Raw genomic sequence first — 25,782 nt, forward strand, 5'->3', positions numbered from 1 at the left:
TCTGAATATGTTTCTGTTTATGTCATGAATTCTGGCCCCTTCAAGTAGTCAATGAGTCTGGAATTGACTAATGCAAACGATTACCATTCACTGTAAAGATAAGGTGATTACTCACTCGGTAGAAAAAAAAATCTAAAATCCTATTGTGCTATTGAAAGATTATTTTTTGGGGGCTTTTCCTTTTTATTATAGTGGATAGACAGGAAAGGGGGAGAGATAGATGGTGGATGACACGCAGCAAAGGGCCGCAGGTCGGATTCCCGAGCCGCTGCAGGACTCAGCCAACATGGGGCAAACGCTCTTACTGGGTGAGCCAGAGGCCACCCCCTTATTGTGCTATTGTGAGCTTTTAGCTATACAGTATGAGGCTTAAAACAATTTGTTGCTTAAAACATCTAAACAATAGTGTTTGTGTACATTACATGGACATTGTAACTCAGAATGCATTTGACGGCTTATCCACCCCCAAATAATTCTCCCGGTGACATGAATATTCCAGCACGGCTGTCCTTCACATACCTGATGCTAACATTGCTGATAAGATTGATATTGAAGATTGAACGTTGGACCCTGATGACTAATGAAAGTTAAACACTCCTGTGGTTGTTGTTAGGCTGCTGTTTTTCAAGGGCTCCCAGGAGGTCCTGGCTTGTTGTTGAGTGTGATATTATGGAACAAAGAGCAGGTCTTAATGGTGGTGTAGATGATTTAACCGCCCTCAGGGCAATGAAAAAAGGAAAATAATTTCTATGCCTAGACATTGTACAAGGTGTTGTTCTCTTGGTGTTTTGAAGGCTTTTATTTTCTCCATGCTCCCTGAGAACATACTCGGATGTAAAAATCAGGCAAAGTTTCACAATGCCAAAATGTAAATTTACCTTTGAGCCCCAACTCTCCTAATAGAGCATCTCATTTAAACTACCGGTTAACCCAACATAATTGTCATTCGCTTGTGTTTTCTGGAGTTAAGATTTCTGAATGTTGTTTGAGTGCTGTGCAGCTCTCCTCCGTCTCCTTCAGGCCCAGCTTCGACTGTGTTGTCTGCTCTGCTCTATCGGAGATGCTGTGGCTTTAATCCTTTGCCCACAGGGGACGGCTGACATGCATGAGAGTAAACTGTTGACATGGTGCTGTCTCCTGTGCTCTCTGATCAAAGGCGGTGCAGCCCTCCTGTTTCACAACCTGCCTTCAAGTATGCTCCAAGTCTCTGCCACAGAGACACCCTCCATCTCTGTTTCACACTTTATGCTAACTCCTATTTTCCACATTGTGAATTGATATGTCTGATGATAGCAAAGCAGACATTTATAACTTCAACCCTTTAGCCTCTGTGACCTTTTCATCACACATTGAATTGGATTTGATAAACCCTGTAAGTGGCTCACACCATAGTGGGGACCATTTTTGTAGACAGTAATGTGCTGACTTTAAGTGCAGGCAAAGACTTTGCTTGATGTACTGCTTCGTTTAATTAATCCCCAGTAATGATGAAACTATTAGTAAGAGGTGTGTGTGTGTGTGTGTGTGTGTGTGTTGTGTGTGTGTGTGGTGTGTGTGTGTGTGTGTGTGTGTGTGTGTGTGTGTGTGGTGTGTGTGTGTGTGTGTGTGTGTGTGTGTGTGTGTGTGTGTGTGTGTGTGTGTGTGTGTGTGTGTGTGTGGTGTGTGACCACTGAAGGTTGTTTCGTTTCAGGAGTCTGAGATACAAAAGTAAAATAATAAGACATACTGTGTTGGAGATATGTGAAATGGGACACCCTGATAAGCTATCTGAAGCTTGAGAATGGAGGTCCAGACACTCAGAAGATAGTATTTAAAATGTATGTTACCAATACATTATCTAGATTTGAAAAAAAGTGCATGTACCATACAGTAACAATTACAACCAACAACAAAAAAAAAAAAAAAAGACATCATGGCATGTTCTAATACAATAACTGAAGGGAAGTCCTGTCACTGTGTATGTTAATGGAGATTTTAAACTGTTAATATTGTTGGGAAAAGCTTAAAGTTATCATAATCTGTATCTGTTTTGGTAGATAATATTATGTTTCAAAGTATTTGTATTATGGTGCTAAAATTGTGGTTCTTGTTTGTATAGCTCTTTTGCTAGTGCTAGAATGAACGGATGCTGAGACATGCATGCCATGACTGTTCAGATAGTTTTAGTGTATTCTCAATGCAAGATTACGATCACTGTTGTACTACTGTTTCCAAAACTAACCGTGTGAAAAGTTTTAAATCGGTGAACACCGTACAGAGTACAATTTGTAACCGCTTTCAAAAAAACTGGTACAACATGGATTTTTTTGTTTTTTTGTTTTTCCTGCCATTTCCATTAACACAATCTGCCTACCTAATTGTTTGCATCCTTCTAGCAACCGGCAACCAATATTAGCCAATAAATATCTGGGTTTTGAATGCCACAGTAGGTTTTGGCTGCTTGAAGCGACACAAAAAACTCAGGTTTTCTGGTGCTTGATTGACAATGGCTTCAGCTAAACATTTTCTTCTCTACTGGCACATGCCACATCCGTTGTACAAGACATTTTCTCCAATGAGTTTGATGATTGAAATTCGGGAACTAGGGAGTCTGTATGTACAATTTGTGCCTCTAGCAATCACTGTAATCCCGTTGACAATGTTTGTCTTCTTTCGGGGCAATTTTCCGAGAGAAGCTGAAGAGATATTTGTGCCTAGAAAACATGTTACTGAATGTCTACACTCCTGTTAACATAGACTGCCTGCATTTTACTGAATGAAGTTTCCACACAGCTAAGCATGGAAGCTGTTGTCATTGTAAGCATTATTATAGCCATGCTTAAATAAGCCTATTGACCACCCACTCTATTTCATTTTTCTTCCCCAGGCCAGCTGCTGCTTTAAAATACTTTTGATTGTAGCTATAAGAGAGCAAGAAGCATTACAGAGGCTGAATGAGAAGCTCCTCTATTTTCTTTTTGGAAATCCCCGATGGTGATGATCATTACTACCATTAAGGCATTGTGTCAATTGATAACAACTGGACTAAAAGCAAGGCTTTTTTTTTTAATTGGCCCACATTGTCACCACAGTAGCTACTTCTCCTTTTTTTTTTTTTTACTAGTTCAATTTGGGAGACTAGGAAGTCCAAGAAACTAAAATGTGTCATATTAGCCAGACCAAGATAGGTGGAATTTATCCTTGTTAAAGTACTGTATGTTTCAGTTGCTGTCAGCACAGTGGGTTAGAATCCCCTGCTGAGTAGCTGCAGCAGCTGCAATTTGGGAGGAGATTTGAGGCACTTTGGCTGAATATGTCTATTAAATTTAATTATGCAGGTAGCTGTAATCTGCAATTTTGAGCATATAGCCTGTTGTATTTTTTAAATTTGTTGTAGTGTTGTATTTACAACCCATTGATCTTGATCTTTTACTCTGAAAACACCTGGATTTAGTTCTATAACAACATATTTATATTTTCAATGCCATTATGATTAAGCCATCACACCAGCCTTCATACTCTCACATTTTAGTAAACAGCATACTTTGTTTGGCAATGCGATACAAAATGTAAATGCAATGTACCCTTCAAAATGTGAACAGAAGTACTTGGGAGACAGGGGTTCTAATTTTATTTTATTTATAAATCTCTTACTTTGTTACCAACTTTTGACATTAGCCGTGTACATTTTCTCAGCCATTGGTAATAGATTGTTAAATGCATACATCAGTATTTGTTCAGGTTGTAAATGAAGCTTTTCTTCCCCTGTGGATTTTCACACCTCTGTGTCTGCCTCCCACAGTTGCATTGGGTGGCCAACCTCCTCATCATGCCGGAGACGGGCGTCATGAGAGAACCGGCGTAATAAGGGAGAGAGGGCAGCTGGTGACCCCTACTGGTCCTATTCAGGTGAGATCTCATTTGTGCGCTGATCATAGATCTCAGTAGGACGGGAAATGCATTTATTTGACTCGAGAGTTCACCTCGACTGCATCTTGCCCATCATTTTCCTATTTTTGTCTACCATTTTGCAAGAACCCCCTATTTCCTGCTCACTGCTGTAGCCAAAAGGGCTTAATTGGTATTTATATAGTAAAATACCTGTAATGTATGTTTTCATTCCACCTAATAACTCTAATTAAACCTATGCACTGGAGAGAAGAAAACACTGGCGTACGGTAAAGTGAGTTGAGATTCAGATAATGTTGTAGCCCACTGTGATTAACCACAAATGAGTCGATCAAAATGTATTTGTTTTATTATTGGGTTTGAATCAGGCATGCAATTTGTGTGGATTGAAATGCATGCCAATCATTTCATGTGCATGCAACCTCGCAATTTGTCGTGAACCCTTCTTTATCAAGTGATCGCTACCAATACGAAAGTCAACCACGAAGCATAAAGGCCAATAATGGCCTCTAGTATGTCATATTTAGTTGTGCAGTTGGCAGCTGTTTTAAGCAAACCTCCATTTGCATTAAAGAGTATTAGAAATACAGCGGGCCTGATTGTGAAAGCCTAGCTAGATTAGTTGTTTCAAGGCTTTAGTGCGTAACTCTTTTACATTAACGAACATCCGTCACATTCAAGCCATTGCCATTGATACAAAGCTAAATAAGACTATCAGATCCACATAACTATCTCTTTATTTCTCAGTATGTTTAGAAATTGGTGCCGTCGGGCAACTTTCCTGTACAGAAATCCAACTGAAGAAAATTACCTCTTCCAAAGAGTTATTTTTAAGCCTCCGTGTCCTTGGTCACAAGCAACTGTGTGGAGGAGGGATGGGGCGTGGGGCGCCATCACAGAAGGCTTGTAGCATGTGGATGCACCAACAGAATTGTTGTCATTACTTTTAATTCCTCATGGGGGCAAAGAGAAACTACGCACTTTAGCTTATATTCCTGCCTCTATTGACAATATGCATTCCATCCCAGAGTGAACCAATTGCACCTGACTGCAATGCGCAGATTCGTACAGAATGGCAGAGATCAGGCAGCACATTCTCATTATAATATAGTTTTTATATATATAAATATATATAATTTGAATTACAAAAGAAGAACGGGTTTGGGAAAAGAAGAACGGGGAAAGCAAACGTGACTTGCGAGAAAAAAGCCCCGCCCCCACAAGCTGCCGCTGACACAGTGATGCGCATAGTTTTGATGGGTAGTCAATGAAGCTACAGTAGTCAGTGTTTTATGTTCACTGCAAATACAAACTAAATCATCTGATTAATCCAACATAATTACAACGTCTGTTACCAGCCAGGCTAAAGCTAAAATAGTTAGCCTAAAGAAACAAGCAGAAAGCTGCTACCAGCCAGGCTAAAGCTGATATAGTTAGCCTAAAGATCCAAGGGGTCCGTCTGTCAACAAACGTTACGGTTCGGAGCAGCGACGCTGGAAATGTATCGATCTACTGCAGAAGTCTGTGTCTGATCTAACGTCATTTCAACTGATTTAATTGTTCTCAGATACACAGAGTTTGTTGCTAGTGCGTTTGACATGCAGATCTGATTAAGTTATCAAACTAACGAGCTGGCCCCGCTAATCGACCACAACCTGGAATTTAGAGGAAGCATGCAGTCACTGTCATTCACGTTAGCCTGGATTGATTATTAAATGAATATAATGGTGTCATGCTAGTCAACCAGCGTGTTTCTACCTAATTTCGCTCTCCAAAATCACTTCAGAAGAGTAATGTTAGTCACAGCGCTTACTTGATTTGGTGTTTGTTAAGCATTAAAGTTTAACAAAGAATAGTTCACATTAGAAAACATCTTTTTTCATTTTTTTCTCCTATGTAGATGCACTCCCCTACAAAATCACCGCAGTAGTCAAGTATGATTTATCATTTTCTAATTGAGCTATTTATGTCATCTTTTTAAACTTACTAAAATACTTGCAGGGGAAAAAGATATCGCAATGTAAGATTTTTCTTATATCGTGCAGGCCTAGTTTAGCTCCACCCATGTTGAGCCACTCCTCGATCTGTATACTGCAGTCAGGGCTTACTCGAATGACCAGTCAGATGTGCGCTCTAATGGTGTTTCTTTGTGCACTTTTATGCCCGTAAATATTTTCAGAGTATAATGTGTTTTCATATGTACATTTGGCCGGTGAAGATGGGGTATGTTTTTCAAGCGAAAACTGCAAATTGATGTGTAAATTCTTAAGTCTTCGTAAGTCTGTAAGAGGCAGCAGCTGGGATATAAGCTTTAGAAAGTTAACAAAACAGGTATAACTATCTTTTTGTCATTACATTATGTCAGTAGCTTTTATTTTAAAAGGCTTTTTGTTTATAGAGTTTATAAAGCAAATCAAATGCAATAAGTTCCCACTCCACACCCTAAAGGCTACCAACATGCAGTGTTTTGCACTCGAGCGGGTACAAACTCGTTTGTACCCGCTCACTTATAAATAAATATATTGGTTGCTCAGACAAAAAGGAAGTCAATGGGAAAAACACTCCTTTTGTGTCATAAATCACTTCATGTTTAATAATATGATGTTTTTTTTTAACATGTTAGGTAGGTGTATGACCAGGAAATGCATATTTTGGCAGGAAACAGTTTGAATAAGCACACATCAATGTTCTTTAAGAGAACCACTTCACATTCAGCTGCACACGTTCACAGTGCAAACACAGCCTTCTGTTGGCCATTGAGCAGCTCCGGTGGGAAATAGGGGTTATGTGCTTTGATCGGGGGCACCTCACTGGAAGAGCTCAGGAAGGGAGGAGCAGTCAGTAAAATTATATTTACAAGTTCCAAGGTCCAAAAACACCCCCTAGCAAATAACTAACTTACTCCCTGTGCTCTTGGAATGAATTACAGCTCTGAAAATTATTATACTGATGGAATAATTTGTCTTGGCACTGCTGCTCCCATGGTTTTAGGCAAGAAAATGCAAATATAAAAAGAGTGCAAAGAACAGAGAAAGGTTTATGTTTACATTTTCTTTTCTTCATCAAGTGTATAATCTTTGCACTAACTGTCATTATGTACAGATCTTTGATTTAAGTTAGTGATTGCTTATTCAAATGACCATGTTCAATCTTATTCACAAAGGGATCTGGTTTATTTTCTTATTGAGACACCTGGCTTGATTCGGATTTGGCACATTTTTTGGCTCAGTTAAATTCTGGGGACGTTCAGTATGTCTTTTATTTAACAGAGTGCGATGCATATTTGTAACAGTTGGAGCTGCACACGGTTTTAATACTTACTAATATTTTGTAACTGTTTTGGGGTAATATTCAGCTTAGTGTTTGTACGCAGAGTTGCATGACTGCTGAAAAGAGGCAGGCTGGTAATTGGGAAAAGATAGGATCTTTAGCCATAAGTTTTCAGATTGTAATATAGGGATTGTGAACAAAAAATGAAAATTGGGTTAGGGAACTGGCTGACATGGGGTTATTTTGGACATTCATTTCAGGCTGGTGCAGAGTTACCAGTGACGGCAGCTGGCTGATTGTACTGAGAAAAAGGGAAGCATTGAGGGAACACAGAAATGTCCATTGCTTCGGAAAGGTAATTAGTGGCTGAGGCTGTGAATAGGGGACAGACCATGCGTGCCTTAGCAGCTAAATGGTTATTAAGGGCATTTGCTCTGTGCAAGTAAGCGTAAAAGAAATGCACACAGTAGGGTTAGCCTGAAACTAGAAGGTACTTGTGCAAGACAGACTTTAACTTCTATGAGTAAAGACTCACATAGACTACAAGACCATATAGGGGAGCATATCTCCCATTGTTTCACACAGACTTTCCACACCCTTCACTGTGTATCCTACTGCTCAAACTTCTTTTGGAGAGATCTGTTTGAATAATGTAGACCAATATGAGTCTCATAGAACTGGAGCAGTAGCAAATGCAATGGAGTAACAATTTAGAAAGTATAATAATAAACATTATTGGCAAGTTAATATAAGGCCGTAAATGGTTGGTGATACATGGCATAATTTGAGTTTGAGTTTTTTATGTTGCGTAATGATATTGTTGTCTTTAGAATGAAAATATTTTCCATAGTTTTTATGATGAGAAAGATGGCTAAGCCCTTGCATTTTACATGTTAGTACAATGCATTGAGGAATGAGGCACACAGTGCAGCTCTTATCATTTCGTGACATGTCACCTTCCTATGTGCTTTGGTTACGAACCTCATTGGAAGTAGTCTCAAAACCTACACCCTGAAATTGTGTGTGCGTGTGTGTGCGCGTGGGCCTTTTTCACAAGAGGGATGATATCATGCTCACTGTAAGACCCACTGGAACAGGGCTATGCATCATTTTCCCCCTTTTTATATCTCTGCAGGTTTTCATATCTTCTTTGTTAGTACCGTTGCCATCCTTTATCGGTCTATTTATATGTTGGGCATATATAGACAGTACTTTGCTTTTGATTGCACTCTTGTTGATGTGTTTTTCTAGTTTAATTACAGCACGACAGTTGGAGTACCTTAATGTGCATTTGCAGAAGCCTTATGTCTGATCCCCTCTTAACAGTGTGTAGAATTAAAAAAAAGAAGAAAAAAAGCACAAGATATAGAAGAAATATATAGATATTCCCCCTGAAGATAATCTACACTGATTTTTTTTATTTTCTCTGCATGATGAGCTTCAAGTCCCATAATATACTCTGTGTCATTCCAGTACTGACATGGGATCTGCACTTTCACATGGCTCTTTGTAGTTTGGCTTATTTGAAGCTAATGAACTTGCACTTACTTCTTGTTGTCCAAAGTTTGTACCTTCAAGGTTGAAAGCACTTAATTGGAAATTGCTATGAATAAAATTATCAGCTAAATGACATGTAATGTAATGTAATAAAGCAATTATCCCTAATGAAAGATGTATGTTCTTCCTGTGCTCATTGCTAGAATTTCTGATATTGGTGGAAAAAAACGCTAACTGTCTGGTAGTTGGGGGAATAAAAAATGCATTAAAGAGCACATGTCCACTCTAGCCCAAATCATTTAGATGATATGGTAGTCTACCTCCACACATGAATAATATAACTATAAGCACTACACCTCTGGACATGTATTACTCCAAGCTCTGGGCTTTGTATTGATAGCTCTCCTATCGCAGCAGTCATGAATGTTTGGATGGAAGCCATCCTGACAAGCTGTTGTAGCCACTGCAAGAGCCTGCAATTGTCTGATACGTGTGGATTACATTTCCCCACTTCACTGAGGTTGCCTGTGATCATTAGCAATCTTTCCACTCATGTCTCACATAATGAAGTGAATAAAGTGTAATTTTCAATCAATTGCTATGTTGATCCAACTTCATTAGTACTTTAGAGGATACAAAACAACAATAGGTAACTCACTATTCTTGATTGCCAGGGCTGTCTGTTTTGGCTTTGAATTCACATATTCTCATCACACTCATTTCTGCTTCTGCACCCACATTAGTAGCTTCAAATCTATCAACATATTGTCTTCAAAAAGGGAAAAAATACCTAGCTAAAATTGCACTGATAAGGTATTCCCAGCTTTTGAGATAAACATGTCAATCAAACATTAATCTGCAGTTGAACAATTGATCTCATTACTAAAATTCTTTACACAGCTGTTTGGAAAAAAATTCACCACAGGATTTCAGAGTTTTTGGGTCGATTTCAAATTGTGACTATGCCTCTCAGATTGGTTAGGTGGGTTTAATGTGCTAAACCTGGTGATTCAGACAACCTTAAATTGGCTGGGTGCTTGTGAAGGCAGTGCACTTTGTCTCTTGCTGCTTTAACATGCCCCTACTAAGACTGAAGGAAAAGAGCAATACCATGTTGTCATGGTGCCCGACAGAAGGATCTCTGCCTCCTAGAGGTAATGAATCGAGAGGAGGATTGCTCCCTGTAGACCTTCATGTATGTGAAACACTTGACTTTAAAGCAAAGCTCCCTGACTATGAGGCCATGCAGTGGGTATGCATGGCGGGTAGAGAATTGTACAGGCATATTATAGAGGGAGATATGGGGACATAGGGGATGAAGATAAAAATACTAGCCCTAACGCAGGTTTCCTGTGAGTTTTTCAGAAGGGAAAGCTAGAGGTGATTTTTACAAGAGCTCCAGAGATGTTGCCACGATCTTATTGATGACATTTGTTTTATTGTAAATTATGTGTTGCTCCTGATTGTTTTGAGACAATCAAATCATATATATATTAAAGCTATTGTGGGATTTGTTTTGTATCATGAATCACAATACACAATTTGTGTTGTGTCCAAATGAACACTGCAAAGCAATTGTTAAATCAGATTTTTGCCAGAATTAAACACTTAGAATGGCAGCTGAAAATCACAGTTAAATTTAATTTGCAATTATCATGGAGTCCAATGACGTTCCCATCAGGACAAAGTGCCCTGTGATTTTCCAAAGTGGCTTTAAGTGTTATGCATTTTTTTGAAATCGCAATATGGACTACTGCAATATCCAAATTGCAAGGGGTGCAATATTAAAAGTAAAATATGTGTAAAAATAGCATTCTGAATAAATATTGTGGTGCTGCACAGATGCCTGGGCCTACAAATCGTATTCTACAGACTTTAGAAAAAAACTTTGTTTGGTATAGATCCTCCTCACACATGATCATTTTAATGATGAACCAATTAAAAAGGAACTCTTTGCTGAGTTCAATGACACCTCACACAAGACTCTGCCTTAAACGGTTCACAAGTTATGAAAGGGGGTGTGGCAAGAGTACATGGGCTTGGTTAAAGGGGGGGGGGGGCAATTCAGTTTTGCATGTGGACCACGCATAAGTTTCATGTAAATTGGATGAGGTTTGTCATATAAGGCTGATTTCCTGTTGCCAGCAGGGGGCGCTTTGACCAAGTCAATTTTTGCTTTTAGGTGTCCTCAGGCCCACCCCCTTGTCAATCTTGAGAAATGTTGGCCTAATTGGACAACGTACACTCAGATTACAACAACTTCTTTGTTCATCAATAAATACTCAAAATGACCACCACGCCCACACAGTTGGACGAAAACTCAAACTTTTCATAACTTTTCATTGTGAATAGTCTTGAGATGGCAAAAAACAAATTTGAGGTTGATTGGATGAAATCTCTAGGAGAAGATTGTTAAATTATAGCACCTTGACTTTTAGTCCTACTTCCTGTCGGCATGTAGATGTCCTCAGTGTTGGGCTCTTGAATCTTGAAAAGTTTCAACCCAATTGGTCAGTCTACACTGGCCAAGTTACACCCACTTCCTGTTTCGATGGCAAAACGCAAAAAATAGACGCCCTGCCACGGCCATGCCCTTTTGACAAAAAGCTTTTTCTTTTAACAACTTTTCATCTTTAAGGTCTTTACAATAGCACAGACCAAATTTGTAGTCAATTAGATGAAATCTCTATGAGGAGTTTGTTAAAGTACAACATGTGGAAATGGCCAAAATCACACTTATTTTGAATGTTCAATTCAAAATGGCGGACTTCCTGTTGGGTTTAGGGTATGACTCAAATGAGCTTTTTTTGTACGTCTTGACAAGCTACATATGTGTACCACATTTTGGTAGTCAATGTTAAATGTACTGCAGGGACTCAATTTTTAAAATTTTGTAGGGAGGGCTATCAAGCTATTTTTTTGCACCTGAACTTTGTTGTTCTCATCCTGAAACATTCCTCTACCGCCTCCCGTTACCACAGTGCTTTCTGGACTTGATTCATTTCCTCCTTCTGGGAAAACAGAGAGAGATTCATCTGTCTTACACCCCTGCATTTATGACAGCCATTCTCTGTAATGATAGAAGCTTAACACAACATCATCTATATTCCTTCAGTCTTGCTGATGTGTTGTATCAACTGTAGTTGTACATGCACTCATTTTCTGGGAAAATGAGAGGTGCAGGAACACTAATTATTAAACATGAATTTTGCCTGGGCCCAAGCTGACTCATTATTCATCTTAGTTATTGCTAGCAGTTTGGATCAGCCTTCGTGTGCCAGAATTGGTCCATTTGTCTCTGTCAGGGGTCGGCCCCTTGACAGATGTGCCAATATGGCTGCCGAAGTTCTGTGCTAGGGGAGAGGCATCTTAATTCTCCATGATGTATCACGCTGGCAGCAACCAATTTAGCAGAATTGAGCTCCAAATCATCTTACTTCCCACTGCTTCTGCCAATCTCTTTCCTATTTCTAAATGGAAATAAATTAAGAAAGGAAATAAGTTGGTGCTTCCCTCCATGTCCTGAGCTAATACTGTATCAGTGAGGTTTTGTTGGAGTTGATTGTTTTTGTATTGGCACTTTGGGATGTCAAGAGAAAAGTGTCCTGGGCCTGTGCCACCAGGATAGCACAATTAAGCAAAGGCCCAATGCACAGCAACTATGATAAATACAACCACATCTTCTGGTTTCACTGTTTGGGGCAGATTTATGTATTTGGCCGACAGGTTTGTTGTGTAAACCTAATTAATTTAATTTCAGGTGTCACTTGGCGTTGGTGTGCCTCGTGGAAGCATATTAGGCCTAGTTGGTGGCTGAGGTCCAACATAATGGATGTAGACATGCTTGGCCTGCTGGGATTGCAATATTGAGGAAGTGTGAGATTGCCAGCCCACAGGTTTCCTCTAATGTGGTTATGCTGATGAGCTGGAATGAGCTAGCTAGCAGCTCAGCAATTTTTGAAACTCATAATCATGATGACTTACTTTCAAATGAGTACATACCCCCCACACACACACACCCCCAGAGGGGAGGAGTTAACTGCAAGGGGCAAGGCTGTAATGGTGGCATAATGGCACAATGTTTGAAGATGTGCAATGCTTTGCTTGAATTATAAAACGGTGTTTGAATGACAATATGTTGAATGCTGAGAGGTATGTTAGGCTAAAACTGCACTTAAACCTGCACGATACTGAGTAGTTACTGTAAATAAGCAGTTCATGAGATTTAGTACTGCATCACTTCTAGACCACTGATGTTTCCAGGTTTGTAAAATCATTTATCCTGTGCTACTATCTCTAGTTTACTGAATTACACCGCTAACTATCGATTGCTGTCTGGATTCTAAATTATAAGGACACTTGTGCTGTGTAAACATGTAGCCATTGTTGTCCCTGCTTAGCTTGCAGAACAGCTGCAGCACAGAAGAGTAATGGCTGCTGAGGGGGTGAGCTGAGCTTAGAGAGGGCAATAGCTCAGAGTAGTACAAGCCTTATTTTTGTGTTGTTGTTTTGTGGGCTATTGGTACCTGTGTGATGGGCGACATGGTTTGAGGAAGAAAGAAAAGACAATATATGGATTTCTTTTTTTGTAATTGGTAAATATTGGTTCTATAATGTGGTTCATCAATCTCTTGTTTTTGGATAGCTTAAAGCATGAGGTAAGTTAAATATAGCCCATACATTGACACTATAAAATCCAAAACAGCCTTCCCTATTATCTTTCTGCAAACTCAAAGATATTTATTTTAATTTATTTTCAAATTCTCATTGGCAGGAGAAAGATCACTCAGGCCTGTCATTCTTTGTCTTGTAGAGTTTCATGACTCATTTAAGTGGGAGCTTGCATACCTGCAAGGGGTAATAAATAATGTAGATGTATCAAGAAATGAATGGGGTAGAAGCTGCTCTTTTGTATATTGCAAGAAAGGTTTAGGCTTTCACACAATTTAGAATCCAAACACCTTTACTGGGTTTCTGTTAATGTATGTTCTGTTTTTAAATCTGAACATGACACTTTTCATTCAGCAGCAGTAATTAGGATTTATAAATGGAACTTTTTGATTGAATTAAGCAAATGTATCCTCATCTTTGAAAACATTGAGTGTGCTGATTAAGTTTTAATAACGTTTTCAGTTTTCTGAAATATATAAATGGAGCCAATCCACTTTTTCTTCCTTTTAAAAAAAGAAAAGAAAAAAAGAACATGTTTTTAGCCTTAAGCAGCAGAGGGAAACTTTGAAGCCAGAGGGTAAAATAAAACTTTGTACTGCTACAGCATGACATCCAATAGCTGCTGTGGTAATAACAAGCCCATATTTACATTTTGGTGCCACTTACTGTACAGTAAGCTGGGCTTTGATTTCGTGGTGCATGTGTCTGTTTGTGGAATGCCTAGTAAAGGTACAACAAAGGGCATCAGTGGAGGGGAATTGAAAATCAAATTTTTTACTTTTTTGTTTTTATGTCCATACGTAGAGGACACCTAACCTCAGAAGCTTTAATTAGGAAATTAATATAACCGATCTTCCCCAACATTCACCTCTCCTTTCCCTTCTATTCTTAATTTTCCTCCATCTATCTTTACTAATGCTCGCTGCATCTCAATTCTGAGCAGGGTGTTTGCATGTGGATGCAATGGGGGTAGTGAGGAGGGTGAGACACTGAGTGGATTAAGGCTGGATTTAAAATGGCTGCTTGCTGTGCTTAGCTCAACACAACACTCATCTTGGGATGTGGTCATGTGCTATCTTGTGATTTGTGGCCTTATTAGTGGTTTTGGGCTACCCAAGGCTAAAAACTAAAACTGCACATATTCTCTCTCTGCTGCACTCAGTTTTCATTTCTTCCACTTTCTTGCCTCTCTGTGTCTTCTGACTGATACATGTATTCAAAGATGCACACACTCTCAAGCTGTAAAAATACAAGCAAAGGATGACCGTGAAACCATGTGAATAAGCAGCAGGTTTAGCTGTGGAGATAAAGGCGTCTACATCCAATTTAATAAATACATGTCTTTTTAGTTGAGGTCTAAGAGCACAGGTGCAAAATGGGAAGATAATTTGTCTGAAGTTGATGCTTACCTCCACCAAGAAGGTTATGTTAAGATGGCCTCTGGCTGTGTGTTTTAGTCTGTTACCGCCATATCTCACACTAATGGCAGGATTGACTTAGACATTTTTTTGTGTTTAGCTGTGACCTCTGCAGAGAGTTCATGCAACAAAGAGGAAAGCACCTATTAAATGTGGAGAATTTGTGGCCTATCCTAAACAATCACCATCATCCAAACTTTGGCTGTAAACACTGTTCTACTGTGTTATCTGCCCAAGGTGCTGTTGATTATTAAAGTAATGGCCAACTTGGGAGGTTTGGACTTCTGACTCTGTTAGGTGGGGCTTTGCTTTGCCTTTCATACGGCGTAGAAAATTAGAAAAAAATTTAAGGGGCAACTTTTATGTGTATGTTGAGGAAATGGAAATAATTATAAAACAATGGCTCAATGTAGGATTAGGATGTTGGCCTAAACTGGTAAATATAAAAATATGTAACATTTTGGGGACGTTTTAAAATATCAAATTGCTATTATTTTGACTGATATTGTGATATGATTCACAATAATGGTTGGAAATATACTTTTTGTATCATTATTCTCATTTTGATTGTAAAAATATTAAAATTTACCAAATTGAAATTATTATAGTGTGATTTTTGTGAGGATCATTAAAAATCTAAAAATGATTTAGACTGTAGAATAGGGTTTGTAGGCTGGGATGTCTCTGCATCACCACAATACCTAATTTAGAATGGTTTGACACATAATTTGCCTTTGACAAATATAGCGTGATTTGGATATTGCACTGGTCCAAATTGTGATTTTGATAAAATTGTGATAAACTGTGCAGCCTTAATATCCATCTAAACTTGTCATTGAGTGAAATATTTCAAACTACTACCAACTACTCCTAGGAGGCCACTTCTAGGAACATATAGTAACATTTAACTGTTTTGATTTATTATATCTGTCATTGACTATCTGTCATGGTGTGCATGCCTGTGTTTGTACTCATTTGTGTATTTCTGTTTCAACTAATAAGAAGTAGAATTGCTCATGAGCTTTTGAAAGATTATTACAATGTTAGGGCTGTGCATGGATCTCTGTATCAGTCCCAGACAGCTTGTGTACATGCGATTTGCAGAGCTGATCCCCACTTTGTTATGACAGATGAAAATCTGATTGTGTCCCTAGTGTCATTCACAATCTGTATCTGATATTGAAAATTGCAACTGATATTAGAGATATTTGTCCTCCACACATGTTGTAAATAAGACATAATATATATAGCAGTGTCTGTAACCACCATGTCACACTTTGAGAGGTGATTTTATATCATGGCAATTTAGGAAGGATTATTGAGACATTTGCTTGTTTTCACAGTATTTGATACTGTAGGACCAAACCTGTAAAATCCCAGCTCTCGCAAAATGGCATGTACAAACAGACAAAATAAAATACCAGATCGTTAGTTACTTTGGTAACTCCAGATTCTATTAGTATAGGCGTAGCCCTCTAAGGGCTACGCTATTGGGTTTATCCCTTCGCGCATGCGCAGTCGTGAAGATTTTCTTTCCCGCCCTAGCGTCCAGCTCGGGCCTCAACTACGTCCGCATTTACTGCATAAATACAGAGCGGACCCGTTGTTGACTCCCAAAAACATCAGCTTTTTTCTTAAACTAATGTTCTAGGAGCAGGTGGCCCGGGACTTAGAGGGCTACGGCCTATACTAATAGAATCTGGAGTTACCAAAGTAACTAACGTTCTATTTCGTATAGGCTTCGCCCTCTAAGGGCTACGTATTGGGTTAGGGGCGAAGCTGATGTAGTCAATGGCCACCTGCGGCACAAGGTCCACAAGCCGAACATACCACCACATTGCCCCAGCAACAATGTACAGAGGTAGTCAGAGTCATCTTCTGACAAAGCCTGCCCTGCCAATGGCGTGGCCGGAAAGGTTCATGTGGCCCGCAATATGATGCAGTAGTACAATGATTAATGGGGGTTAAGCGTGATTGATCTGTCGCGCATGCAACGGAGAGACATGATTACCTCGTGCGTTGCAACATGATTATGACAATGTATGAGATAAAAACTGTGTCTCACAAGAAATACCCCAGGTTATAGGAGAGGTGAGACAGCAGAGCAGGGTCATTCAGCACTAGGTGTGAAGGAGATGGCAACAATCAAGGCATCCGCTTTTTTTTTTTTTTTTTTTTTTGCAATTCAGCGCGGCATTACGCGTCACTGACTGTGGACAAAACCGCATGAGACATGGAAGATTCAGACATATCTCGCAGATAAAAGCGGATGAAGGGGCACGGGGAAGCCAGGAGGCTGCCGCGCAAATGTCGGCTACTGCCATGCCTTTAAATAGAGCCGCAGACGCCGACAGAGCCCTCGTAGAGTGACCCCGAATGTCTTGGGGGGGCTCTTTCCCTTCCGAGCTATAAGCCTGGGTAATAGCCTCGCACAGCCAGTGAGACAGACGCTGTTTGAGAGGGCTGATCCTTGGGAGTGTTCTCTATAATGCACAAACAGCTGCTGAGTTTTCCTGATATTTGCCGTGCGTAAAATGTATGTGACAGAGCGCACACCGGACACAACCGGGGGAAGCCTCCTCCGCACCGTTAGCGTGAGGTGGGGGGAAAAAACCCTCGAGGGAAAACACCCTTGACCGAAAAGAACTAGTTAAAGTCTTCGGTGTGAAGGAGGGATTTGGCTGTAAGGTGGCTGCGCTCCCGTCCCTCTAATGGAGAGGCAGGACGGAGAAAACTGACAGTGCACATAAATCACTCACTCTTTTGGCCGACGTTAGGGCAAGGAGAAGTGCTGTCTTAAGCGACAGCATTCTGAGCGAAGCCTGTGTCAAGGGCTCAAAGGGGGCTTCCCAGAGCCGGAGCACCAGAGCTAGGTCCCATTGGGGGGCGGGGGGGCGAACAGCCGGTTTTTGACGCCTAACCCCCTTCAGGAAAACGCTTCACCAGGGGATGCGCAAAAACTGTCTCTCACCGAAACCTTCGTGACAGGATGAGATGGCTGCTGCGTATGCTTTGACTGTAGATGGAGCCAAATCATTATCCACAAGTTTGTAGGTACGTCAGCACGAGAGGTAGGGGACACGATGTGGGGTCTGCGTCCCCTCTGTGCACCAGCGCTGGAAGGCAGACCAGCGCCCTGCGTAGCCTGCTATGGTAGAGGGGGCTCTGGAGCCCTGGATAGTGCGTACCACGGCGGGGGGCAAGCCTAATCTCTGTAAGCGTTCACGCTCAGCAACCAGCCCCACAGCCTCTGATTTATCACTGGGGGATGACAGATCGCACCGTTCAGCTGCGATAGTGCGTCTCTCCGCCACGGAATCTGCCAGGGGAGAGCCACCAGCAGCTGAACAAGGGTTGGGAACCAGGACGCGCTCGTGCGCTCCGGTGCCACAGAACAATTAACAGATCCTCCTCCTGGACGCGCTCCAGGAGGCGAGGGATCAGGGGGACCGGGGGAAAAGCATGTAGGAGGGTTTTGGGCCAGGGTTTGTGGGAGAAGGCGTCTACGCCGAGGGGAGGGTTGTCCGCGCGGTCAAGGAGAACCACAGTGTGCACTGTGTGTTCTCTCGTGAAGCGAACAGATCCACTCCGCTTCCCCGAACCTGCTCCATAACGTTTGAACGTAGTGGGATTCAATCTCCACTCGTTGTGGGAGGGCCCCCCCTCGACATCAAGTCGGCTGCCCGGTTCAAAATCCCGGGGATATATATGCTTGAGAGACAGCAGGTGGCTGTGCGCCCACAGCAGGAGGCGTCTGGCTATTTCTAACAGCCGGGCTGAGCGTTATGCCGCCCTGGCGGTTTATGAATGCCGCCGCCGTGATGTTGTCCGTCCTTACTACAACATGCCTCCCCGTCACCACTGGTGTAAAGTGTTTCAACACCTTCAACACCGTGGACAGCTCCAGGCAGTTTATGTGAGGGAGAGGGGAGGAGGCCAGGCCCCTCCCACCACCTGTGACTCGCACATTCCCCCCCAGCCAGTGAGGGACGCGTCTGTGTACCCGTCACATATGACGTCACTCTGGCCAGGGGAACCCCGGAAGACAGGGTTTGGGGACTCCCCCAGTATGCCAGGTCTGATTGGAGGGAATGAGGGATGGACAGCATTCGCCATTTGTGGCGAATGGGATCGAGCGCTGGCGGTGAAACACCCTCTGGACTTTCCTCATGTGGAGGAGACCCAGGGGGACCACCGTGTGTGCCGCGGACATCATGCCCAAGAGCCGCATAACTGACAGCGCTGACACTGTCGCGCGCGGCCTGAAGCGGGACAACAGAGAAGTCAGGGCTTCCTGCCTCGGTGCTGACAGCCTGGCTCCATGCTGATCGAGCTCATGTCTACGCCCAGATAAACTATCGATTGTGGGGGACGAGGGCGCTCTTCTTCCAATTTATGGCAAAACCCAGCGTTTGTAGGTGCTGCAGAACCTCCATAGTGTGCAGCGCCGCCGCTCCGAGAGGGGCTAGAATGAGCAGATCGTCCAAGTAAAAGAGGACTCTGATGCCCCTCTCCCGTAGAGGCTGGAGCGCCGTTTCCATGCACTTGGAAAAGGTGCGGGGGGCTAGTGAGTATCCGAACGGCAGCCGGTTGAACTGGAAACGGGCCCCTTGGAAGGAGAAGCGCAGGAATTTCCTGTGCCTGGGAATGATTTGGATGTGAAAGTAAGCGTCTTTCAGATCCACGGGTGTAAACCATTTGTCGTGGCGCACACATTCCAACACGTGCCTGATGGTGAGCATGTGGAAGGGGCGCTCCATGACATACCGGTTGAATTTTGACAGGTCGAGCATGGGACGCAGTCCTCCTGGCTTCTTTGGGGTGAGAAAATAGAGAGAGTAAAAACCCTCGTTTTCCTCCCCTGGAGTGACGCGGGAAATAGCTCCGCTCGCCAGCAACCCTTCTAGCTCTGACGTCATTGCGCCTGACTCTGCCGGGGATGAAACCGTCGTCTCCAACACACCCGCGAAAGGGGGTGGGGGGGGGGAGGCGAACTGGAGTGTGTAACCCCGTGTTATCAGCTTGACATCCACGAGTCCATGTGAGTCAAGCCAATCCATGCCGCGCTGCACTCTGACAGCGGGCGAGCACATGTCTGAGTGTTGTTCACCGACATGGCAGGCAGGGAGCGCAGAGACCATCCCGCCGCTGGGCGAGACGAGTGATCGCCTCGCCCAGCCCATGGTAGGGCTTTCGAAAGGGCAGTGGCCGGTCGCCGCCGTGTGGGGCGGGAGCGGTCACTGGGTTAACCCGACCCCCGCCCCGCCGGCATCGCCGTGGGGAGGTGGGTGGACAAGCGTTGTCGTCCACCGTGGGTGGACGCTCATTCCCGCTGTCTGCGCAGCGGGGACGCAAAGGCGCCCCGCTCGCGGCGACGGCTTGGTGTGTGCTTGTGTGGGGAGCGACTGTCATAACAGCGTCTTGTTCAGAGCAAACAGGGGCTGTTCGGCCTTCTCCTTTTTCTTTCTTTTCTCTTAACGTGTCCTGTCCCGCCGGCATCGCCGTGGGGAGGGGGGTGATTGAGCGGCGTCATCCACAATGGGTGGGCGCGATTCCCGCTGCCGGCATAACGAGGGAGCTGTGGCGCTCCGCATGCGGCAGCGGTTACCTGTGTGCTTGTGTGGGGAACGACTGTCATATCAGCGCGTTGTTCAGAGCAAACAAGGGCTGTTTGGTTGAGGGGAAAAAAACGACTGTTAAGATGGGAGGTAGTGGCCCTCTAACATGCCGTTGTGTTTCCAACTCTCAGCCGAAGACAGACGATCCCGCATCCCGTCATAGCCACCGTCGTTGCTGCTTGCTGGGTGGCTCGGGAGGCGGATTGGACCAAGGTGGGGCCGCTCTCATGGGTCTCCGACTCGTGCGGCCCGCCGGCGAGTGGTGCCGGCTGTTGCTGCGGAGGGTGACCGTGCCGAAAAAGCCCTTCTGAAGCTAAGGGGCCGTACAGACAACTAGCGTCTAACTGCCGCGGTCAGCTGAGGCATGTGGAACCAGGTGTTTCACTGGGCCAGTCTGCCAAGCCATGACCCTGGACAGCGCCACCGTGGGCACCGTAATCCGGGTGAGGATGGCGGTGGGCTACGTTGTTTGTGCTGCCAGCCCCTGGGAAACCCCGCAGCCGTGTCGCCTTGAGCCCGAGTAAACGGGGCGTAGCGAGAGACGGGAGCCTTCAGTTTCCCAGGCTGGGAGAAAAACCACCCGGCCGAAGCTCTGTGAAGCGCAGCCAGAGTGGGGCCCGTGAAGGGGGCGGCTCCGGAGCTGAACATCCCCGCTCAAAAAAGGCCGCGAGCGGGGGCTGGCAGCTCCATCGGGAGTGCTACGCCTCTCCGCTCTGCCGCCGGCCTCTGCCTCCCCGGCAGATCAGCGAGGGAGCTTGGCGGTGGAGGCTGGGGCCGTCTGAGGCAAAGGGGAAGGCCGCTCGGCGGTGCCCCTGGCCGTTCGGGAGACGGAGAGAGCTCCGTGGGAGAGCGTCGATCGCCGTCTCCAGGCCCAATTCCTCCTAAGGGTAAGGAGGGAAAAAAAGACCGGTAACGGCGGCGCTGTCCGAGAGAACAGAGCCAGCGGACTCATGCTCGTCGAAAGACGCCGTCCGCCCGCGGATCCAGGGTGTCGCCGGTTGTTTCCGTCTGTCTGCCTTGCTCCCGTTCCTGCCCCCGCAAGCCTGGCAAGACCAGAAGAGCTTCCGCCTGTCAGTTAGCTCTTTAGATGACAGGCGGTGCGCAAAACTGGCAGGAGGCGTGCCGGGTGAGAGCCTGGCGGCGCGAGAACGGCGCCGAGGCAGGTCCCGCAGCGGGGGTGAAGGGCCGGCGGCAGAATGTAGCCGGTCTGGCAGGAGGGTCAGACGCGAGCACCACTGGAACTTCTTGTCTTCATACTGCGTGAGCTTGAAGAAAAAGTGGGAGTCGAACACGGGTCCGCTCTGTATTTATGCAGTAAATGCGGACGTAGTTGAGGCCCGAGCTGGACGCTAGGGCGGGAAAGAAAATCTTCACGAACTGCGCATGCGCGAAGGGATAAACCCAATAGCGTAGCCCTTAGAGGGCGAAGCCTATACGAAATAGAACTCAGGGTTCACCATGTGGGTTGAGATATTTCACCTCTAACTGCTGACTGTGGCTAATGGTCTGCTTAGTGTGACCTCATGCCGTGGGGCCATCCTGATGCCATACTGTAACAAGCAGGTAAGTGAGTCATCTGTGTGTCTCACAACCTCTGTCCCCTGGGAGACAGCAGCCTGACTGTCTCCTTATGCCTGTCCTGGTTCATTGCTTTGCAGTGGCCCACTGTCCACTCACCCTCGTGCCATTGCGTAGTCCCTTTAGTCAAGGACGAGGGCCCTCTAACAGCCATCTACCGCCGCTTCCTCTGCCCTCCCCATCTGATGTCCAGCTGCTTAATGCAAGAACTGTGACAAAATTGGTTCTGTGTTGGTTGGGATGTATGACATTTTAAGCCTTGCTAGCTGCATTGCTATAGGGATGGCACTGACTGCCTGCTGTTCCACCACTTTGGTCCAGACTGAAATATCTCATGGATGGATTGCCATGAAATTTTGTACAGATGTCCGTGATGCCCAGAGGATGAATCCTACTGACTTTGGTGATCCTCTACCTTTCCATAGTGCCACCACATGTTACAGCTTTTACTTATCTAGTGAAATGGCTCCACATCTACTGCTTGATGGATGGGCACATCCGTACCGACATTCATGTTTCTCAGAGGAAGTATCCTAATGACTTTTCCTCTGAAGCCACCAGCAGGTTCATATTTGTGGTTTTGGGTGAAATATCTCAGCAATTACTGTATAGTTTGCCATGTAATTTCATAAAGGCATTCATGTTTCCCTCAGGATGAATTGTAATCACTTTAGTGATCCCTTAACTTTTCCTATAACGCCACCATTATTTATGATCACACGCAAAACTAATTACATTCCCATCAGCCTCTGCTGTACTTTCTGTTTAGAACTAATATCAACCTAATCTCAGATGTTGGCTTTAGTGAACATTATACCTGCTTAACATCAGCATGTTAGCATTGTCATTGTGAGCATATTAGCATGCAGATGTTAGCAATTAGCTCAAAGCACCACTGTGCCTAAGTGGACTTGCTAGTTTGTCATTTGGCATGAACATAGTTTAAGTGAGTGGGGTAAGTGGTTATTATTATTGTTATTATTATTATTATTATTATTATTATATATATTCTTTTAGCAATGTAGACCATAGTTAATGAACACAACATTTATTTCACTCTAATGCAACCAACTGTGTAGTTAAAAGTGACACAAAGAGAACATTTAGAGTTTACCATTTCCACTTACACCCAATTGGGCTAACATGATTTAATTACTCTCACTAGTAAGTTGAGAAAGTGGTTGCAGTATGCCTTCTCTAATATTCAGGTGCAAAAGTTCATACTGTAGCTTAGTTGAAGTTTCTTGAGCCACAGAAGAGATAATTAAACTAATGGATGAAGCTTCTTAAATGGAATATGAGAGTATGACAGCTCAAAAAGAGGTAATGGCTTAGAATAAGATAAGGTGCTTACTAAAAAGAAGCCTTTAGTAGGAAGAGATGGAAAGGGTGATGTGACAAATTAAAGATTGATTCTGTTATATTTGCTGTGTTGGTGTGCACAGTCTAAGTATGCAGGGCATTGATTTGTTCAATTTAAGGAACCAGATTTTCTGTTTCCTCTGAGGACCAATACTTATAAAAAAACATATTGTGCAGGTTAGGGCTGCACGATTATGGCCAAAATGATAATAATGATTATTTTGATCAATATTGTGATCACGATTAATTATCACAATTAATTGTTGATTTTAACCTATACAAATTTTATTGTCACATAGGCTATTTATAACTGCTTTCACATTCATATTATGCTACATTCTTCTTATGTTAAAGTTATATGTTTATATAGACATACAGCTCCAACACATGTAAATGAAAATTAGCTATCTGAAATAAATAGCGTAGGATTTTTTTTTCTTCTTCAATGTATCTCTGAGAAAGCTCCTTCAATTGTTTTCAACAATAACCAATAAAAAGAGCTAGGTAGAGAGGGGGAGAGTGAGGGAATGCGAAGGACGCTACTCACAGAGAAATGGCTGACTTATTAGGAATGGGTCCAACACGGGTCGAATGGCGGGTCAATGGAGTTACACACGTCGTGTATAGGAAATGTCTGTATCGTCACTGCGCTGCATTTTTATGAACTATGATATTTTGGCCATGGGTCACATCTCTTGCAGGTCCAGCAGCTCCGTCTCACACGCTATTACTCTACAAACCGAAGTTAGTTGCATTCAATAACTTCTTCTGTGTTTTTTGCCGTGGCGGCCGCGATAGCAGAGTTACCAGCGGAAACACTGGTACAAATACAGGTTTGCCTCTCATGCTTAACAATATACAGCTGTTTTAAAAATTAAAACTGTAGACAAATGTCAGAAGTGTGGACCGGCACCACTGTGTGGCGGGGCCGCGCGGAGAGTAAGAGGAGAGAGAGTAAGAGTAGAGATCCAAACAACGGCACGGCTTTACAGAATGGGTCATGTAACGCAAAATTAAACCATATCGATATAAACAACATTGCAGTGGATGAGAGGACAGTAGGTGCACAGGTGCATCCTAGAGGAAAAATAGTACTTGCGCCCTAGGGCCCTGTGAGCTAACAGACACTAACTAGCACCAACTAGCATTGGTCACTGCTGTTGTCTAAAAAACAACAAAGACGGGACAAAATGTTGCGTTTACTAGTAAACTGGTAAACCTTGAGACCGACGTATAACCGACTGGTATCTGTTGAATTTTCCTCACGTTACTCTATCCTCTGTGACTGTCTACATCTAGAAACTAAGCTGTGTGGTGGAGGGAACAACTCTGACTGTCTTATGATCAGACAGTGGTTTACGGAGCGGTAGATTGGCTTTGCAAAAAAACCCGGAGCGTTCCATGAAATGACGCATTTAAAAAATCGCTTGATCACGCAAATTTGATCGTGGGAAGTCAGAATCGTGATTAAAATTTGATTTATTGTGCAGCCCTAGTGCAGATGTCCTCACACATTATTGTATCTAGGCTACTTCAGCCTAAGTGCTTTAGCTCCATTTTAATAACTACTGAAATGCTCATTAATTATTCCTTCAATATTGACTGTGATTTAAATATAATTGCTAATTCTTATAAATATCATATGGCCAGCTGCAGGACATTTATGAGTGCTGAGGTTAGCGTCAGGGCTTCCGACAGTTAGCTGATATGAAACAGCTGCCCTTGGACAAAGCTGAGTAATGTAGCGTCACTAATCAGTGTTTTACTTTGCGTCTCTACAGAGTAAAGATCTGTGTTCTGCTTGGCAGACTGCTCACCTCTCCCTCCTATTTACAGTTAGCAAGAGGCTTCCTTGCACTGATGCAGTGTTGGATTGTTGTCACACAGAGAGGGTAAAACCCCAGGAGAAAACATTTGCTCCTTTTATACTGTGTGGAAAACAACTTTTAAATGTGCGGAAAAGCAGTTATAAAGTAGAACGGAAAGAGCTTTCATTTACTAGCTTTATTTACTTTAGTTATGCAAATCCATCTCCACAAACTTCATCATTAGCCAGAAAAACACAAGGTTTGTAATCCTCAACTAGATGAAGTAAGTTAGAGGAAAGTGTTTTATAAGACAGCTTCCACATCAAAATATAGTACTTTTGAATTTCAGGGACCAAACTCACTGAAGCTGGAACTAAATAAAAATCTCTGTAGAGGAGATGATTTGTTAGACAAGTTAAAGTCTGCTTTTATTGAAACAACAGTTACAGGGAAGGTAGAAATCCTTAACAAAGGACATTGGTACGTTAAGGCTTTTTAGGCATTTTCGTTAGATAGCCATTCATCGATTGCCTTCCCTTTGCTGTCCTTTTTTAAAAAATATAATTGAAAAAAAAAATCTTTAGGAATTGGCCAGTTTGTACAGCTCACAGTTATTATGAGATACCTTTTATAATAATTGGGTTACTGTTTTGATGATTGGTGGAATTAAAG

At 43.1% G+C, this 25,782-nt stretch overlaps 1 protein-coding gene across 1 annotated transcript in view; it reads left to right on the plus strand.

Annotated features, from left to right (window-relative positions):
* The window catches only part of ca16b (carbonic anhydrase XVI b), a 111,691-nt gene that overhangs the window by 18,438 nt on the left and 67,471 nt on the right, over nt 1–25,782 (plus strand). The window contains 2 exon segments of the mRNA XM_032514637.1: nt 3,782–3,850; nt 3,853–3,888. Coding sequence (XP_032370528.1) covers nt 3,782–3,850; nt 3,853–3,888 — 105 coding nt within the window.

The sequence above is a fragment of the Etheostoma spectabile genome, chromosome 4 (genome assembly GCF_008692095.1).
Source record: "Etheostoma spectabile isolate EspeVRDwgs_2016 chromosome 4, UIUC_Espe_1.0, whole genome shotgun sequence".
In the NCBI taxonomy this organism is placed as follows: domain Eukaryota; kingdom Metazoa; phylum Chordata; class Actinopteri; order Perciformes; family Percidae; genus Etheostoma; species Etheostoma spectabile.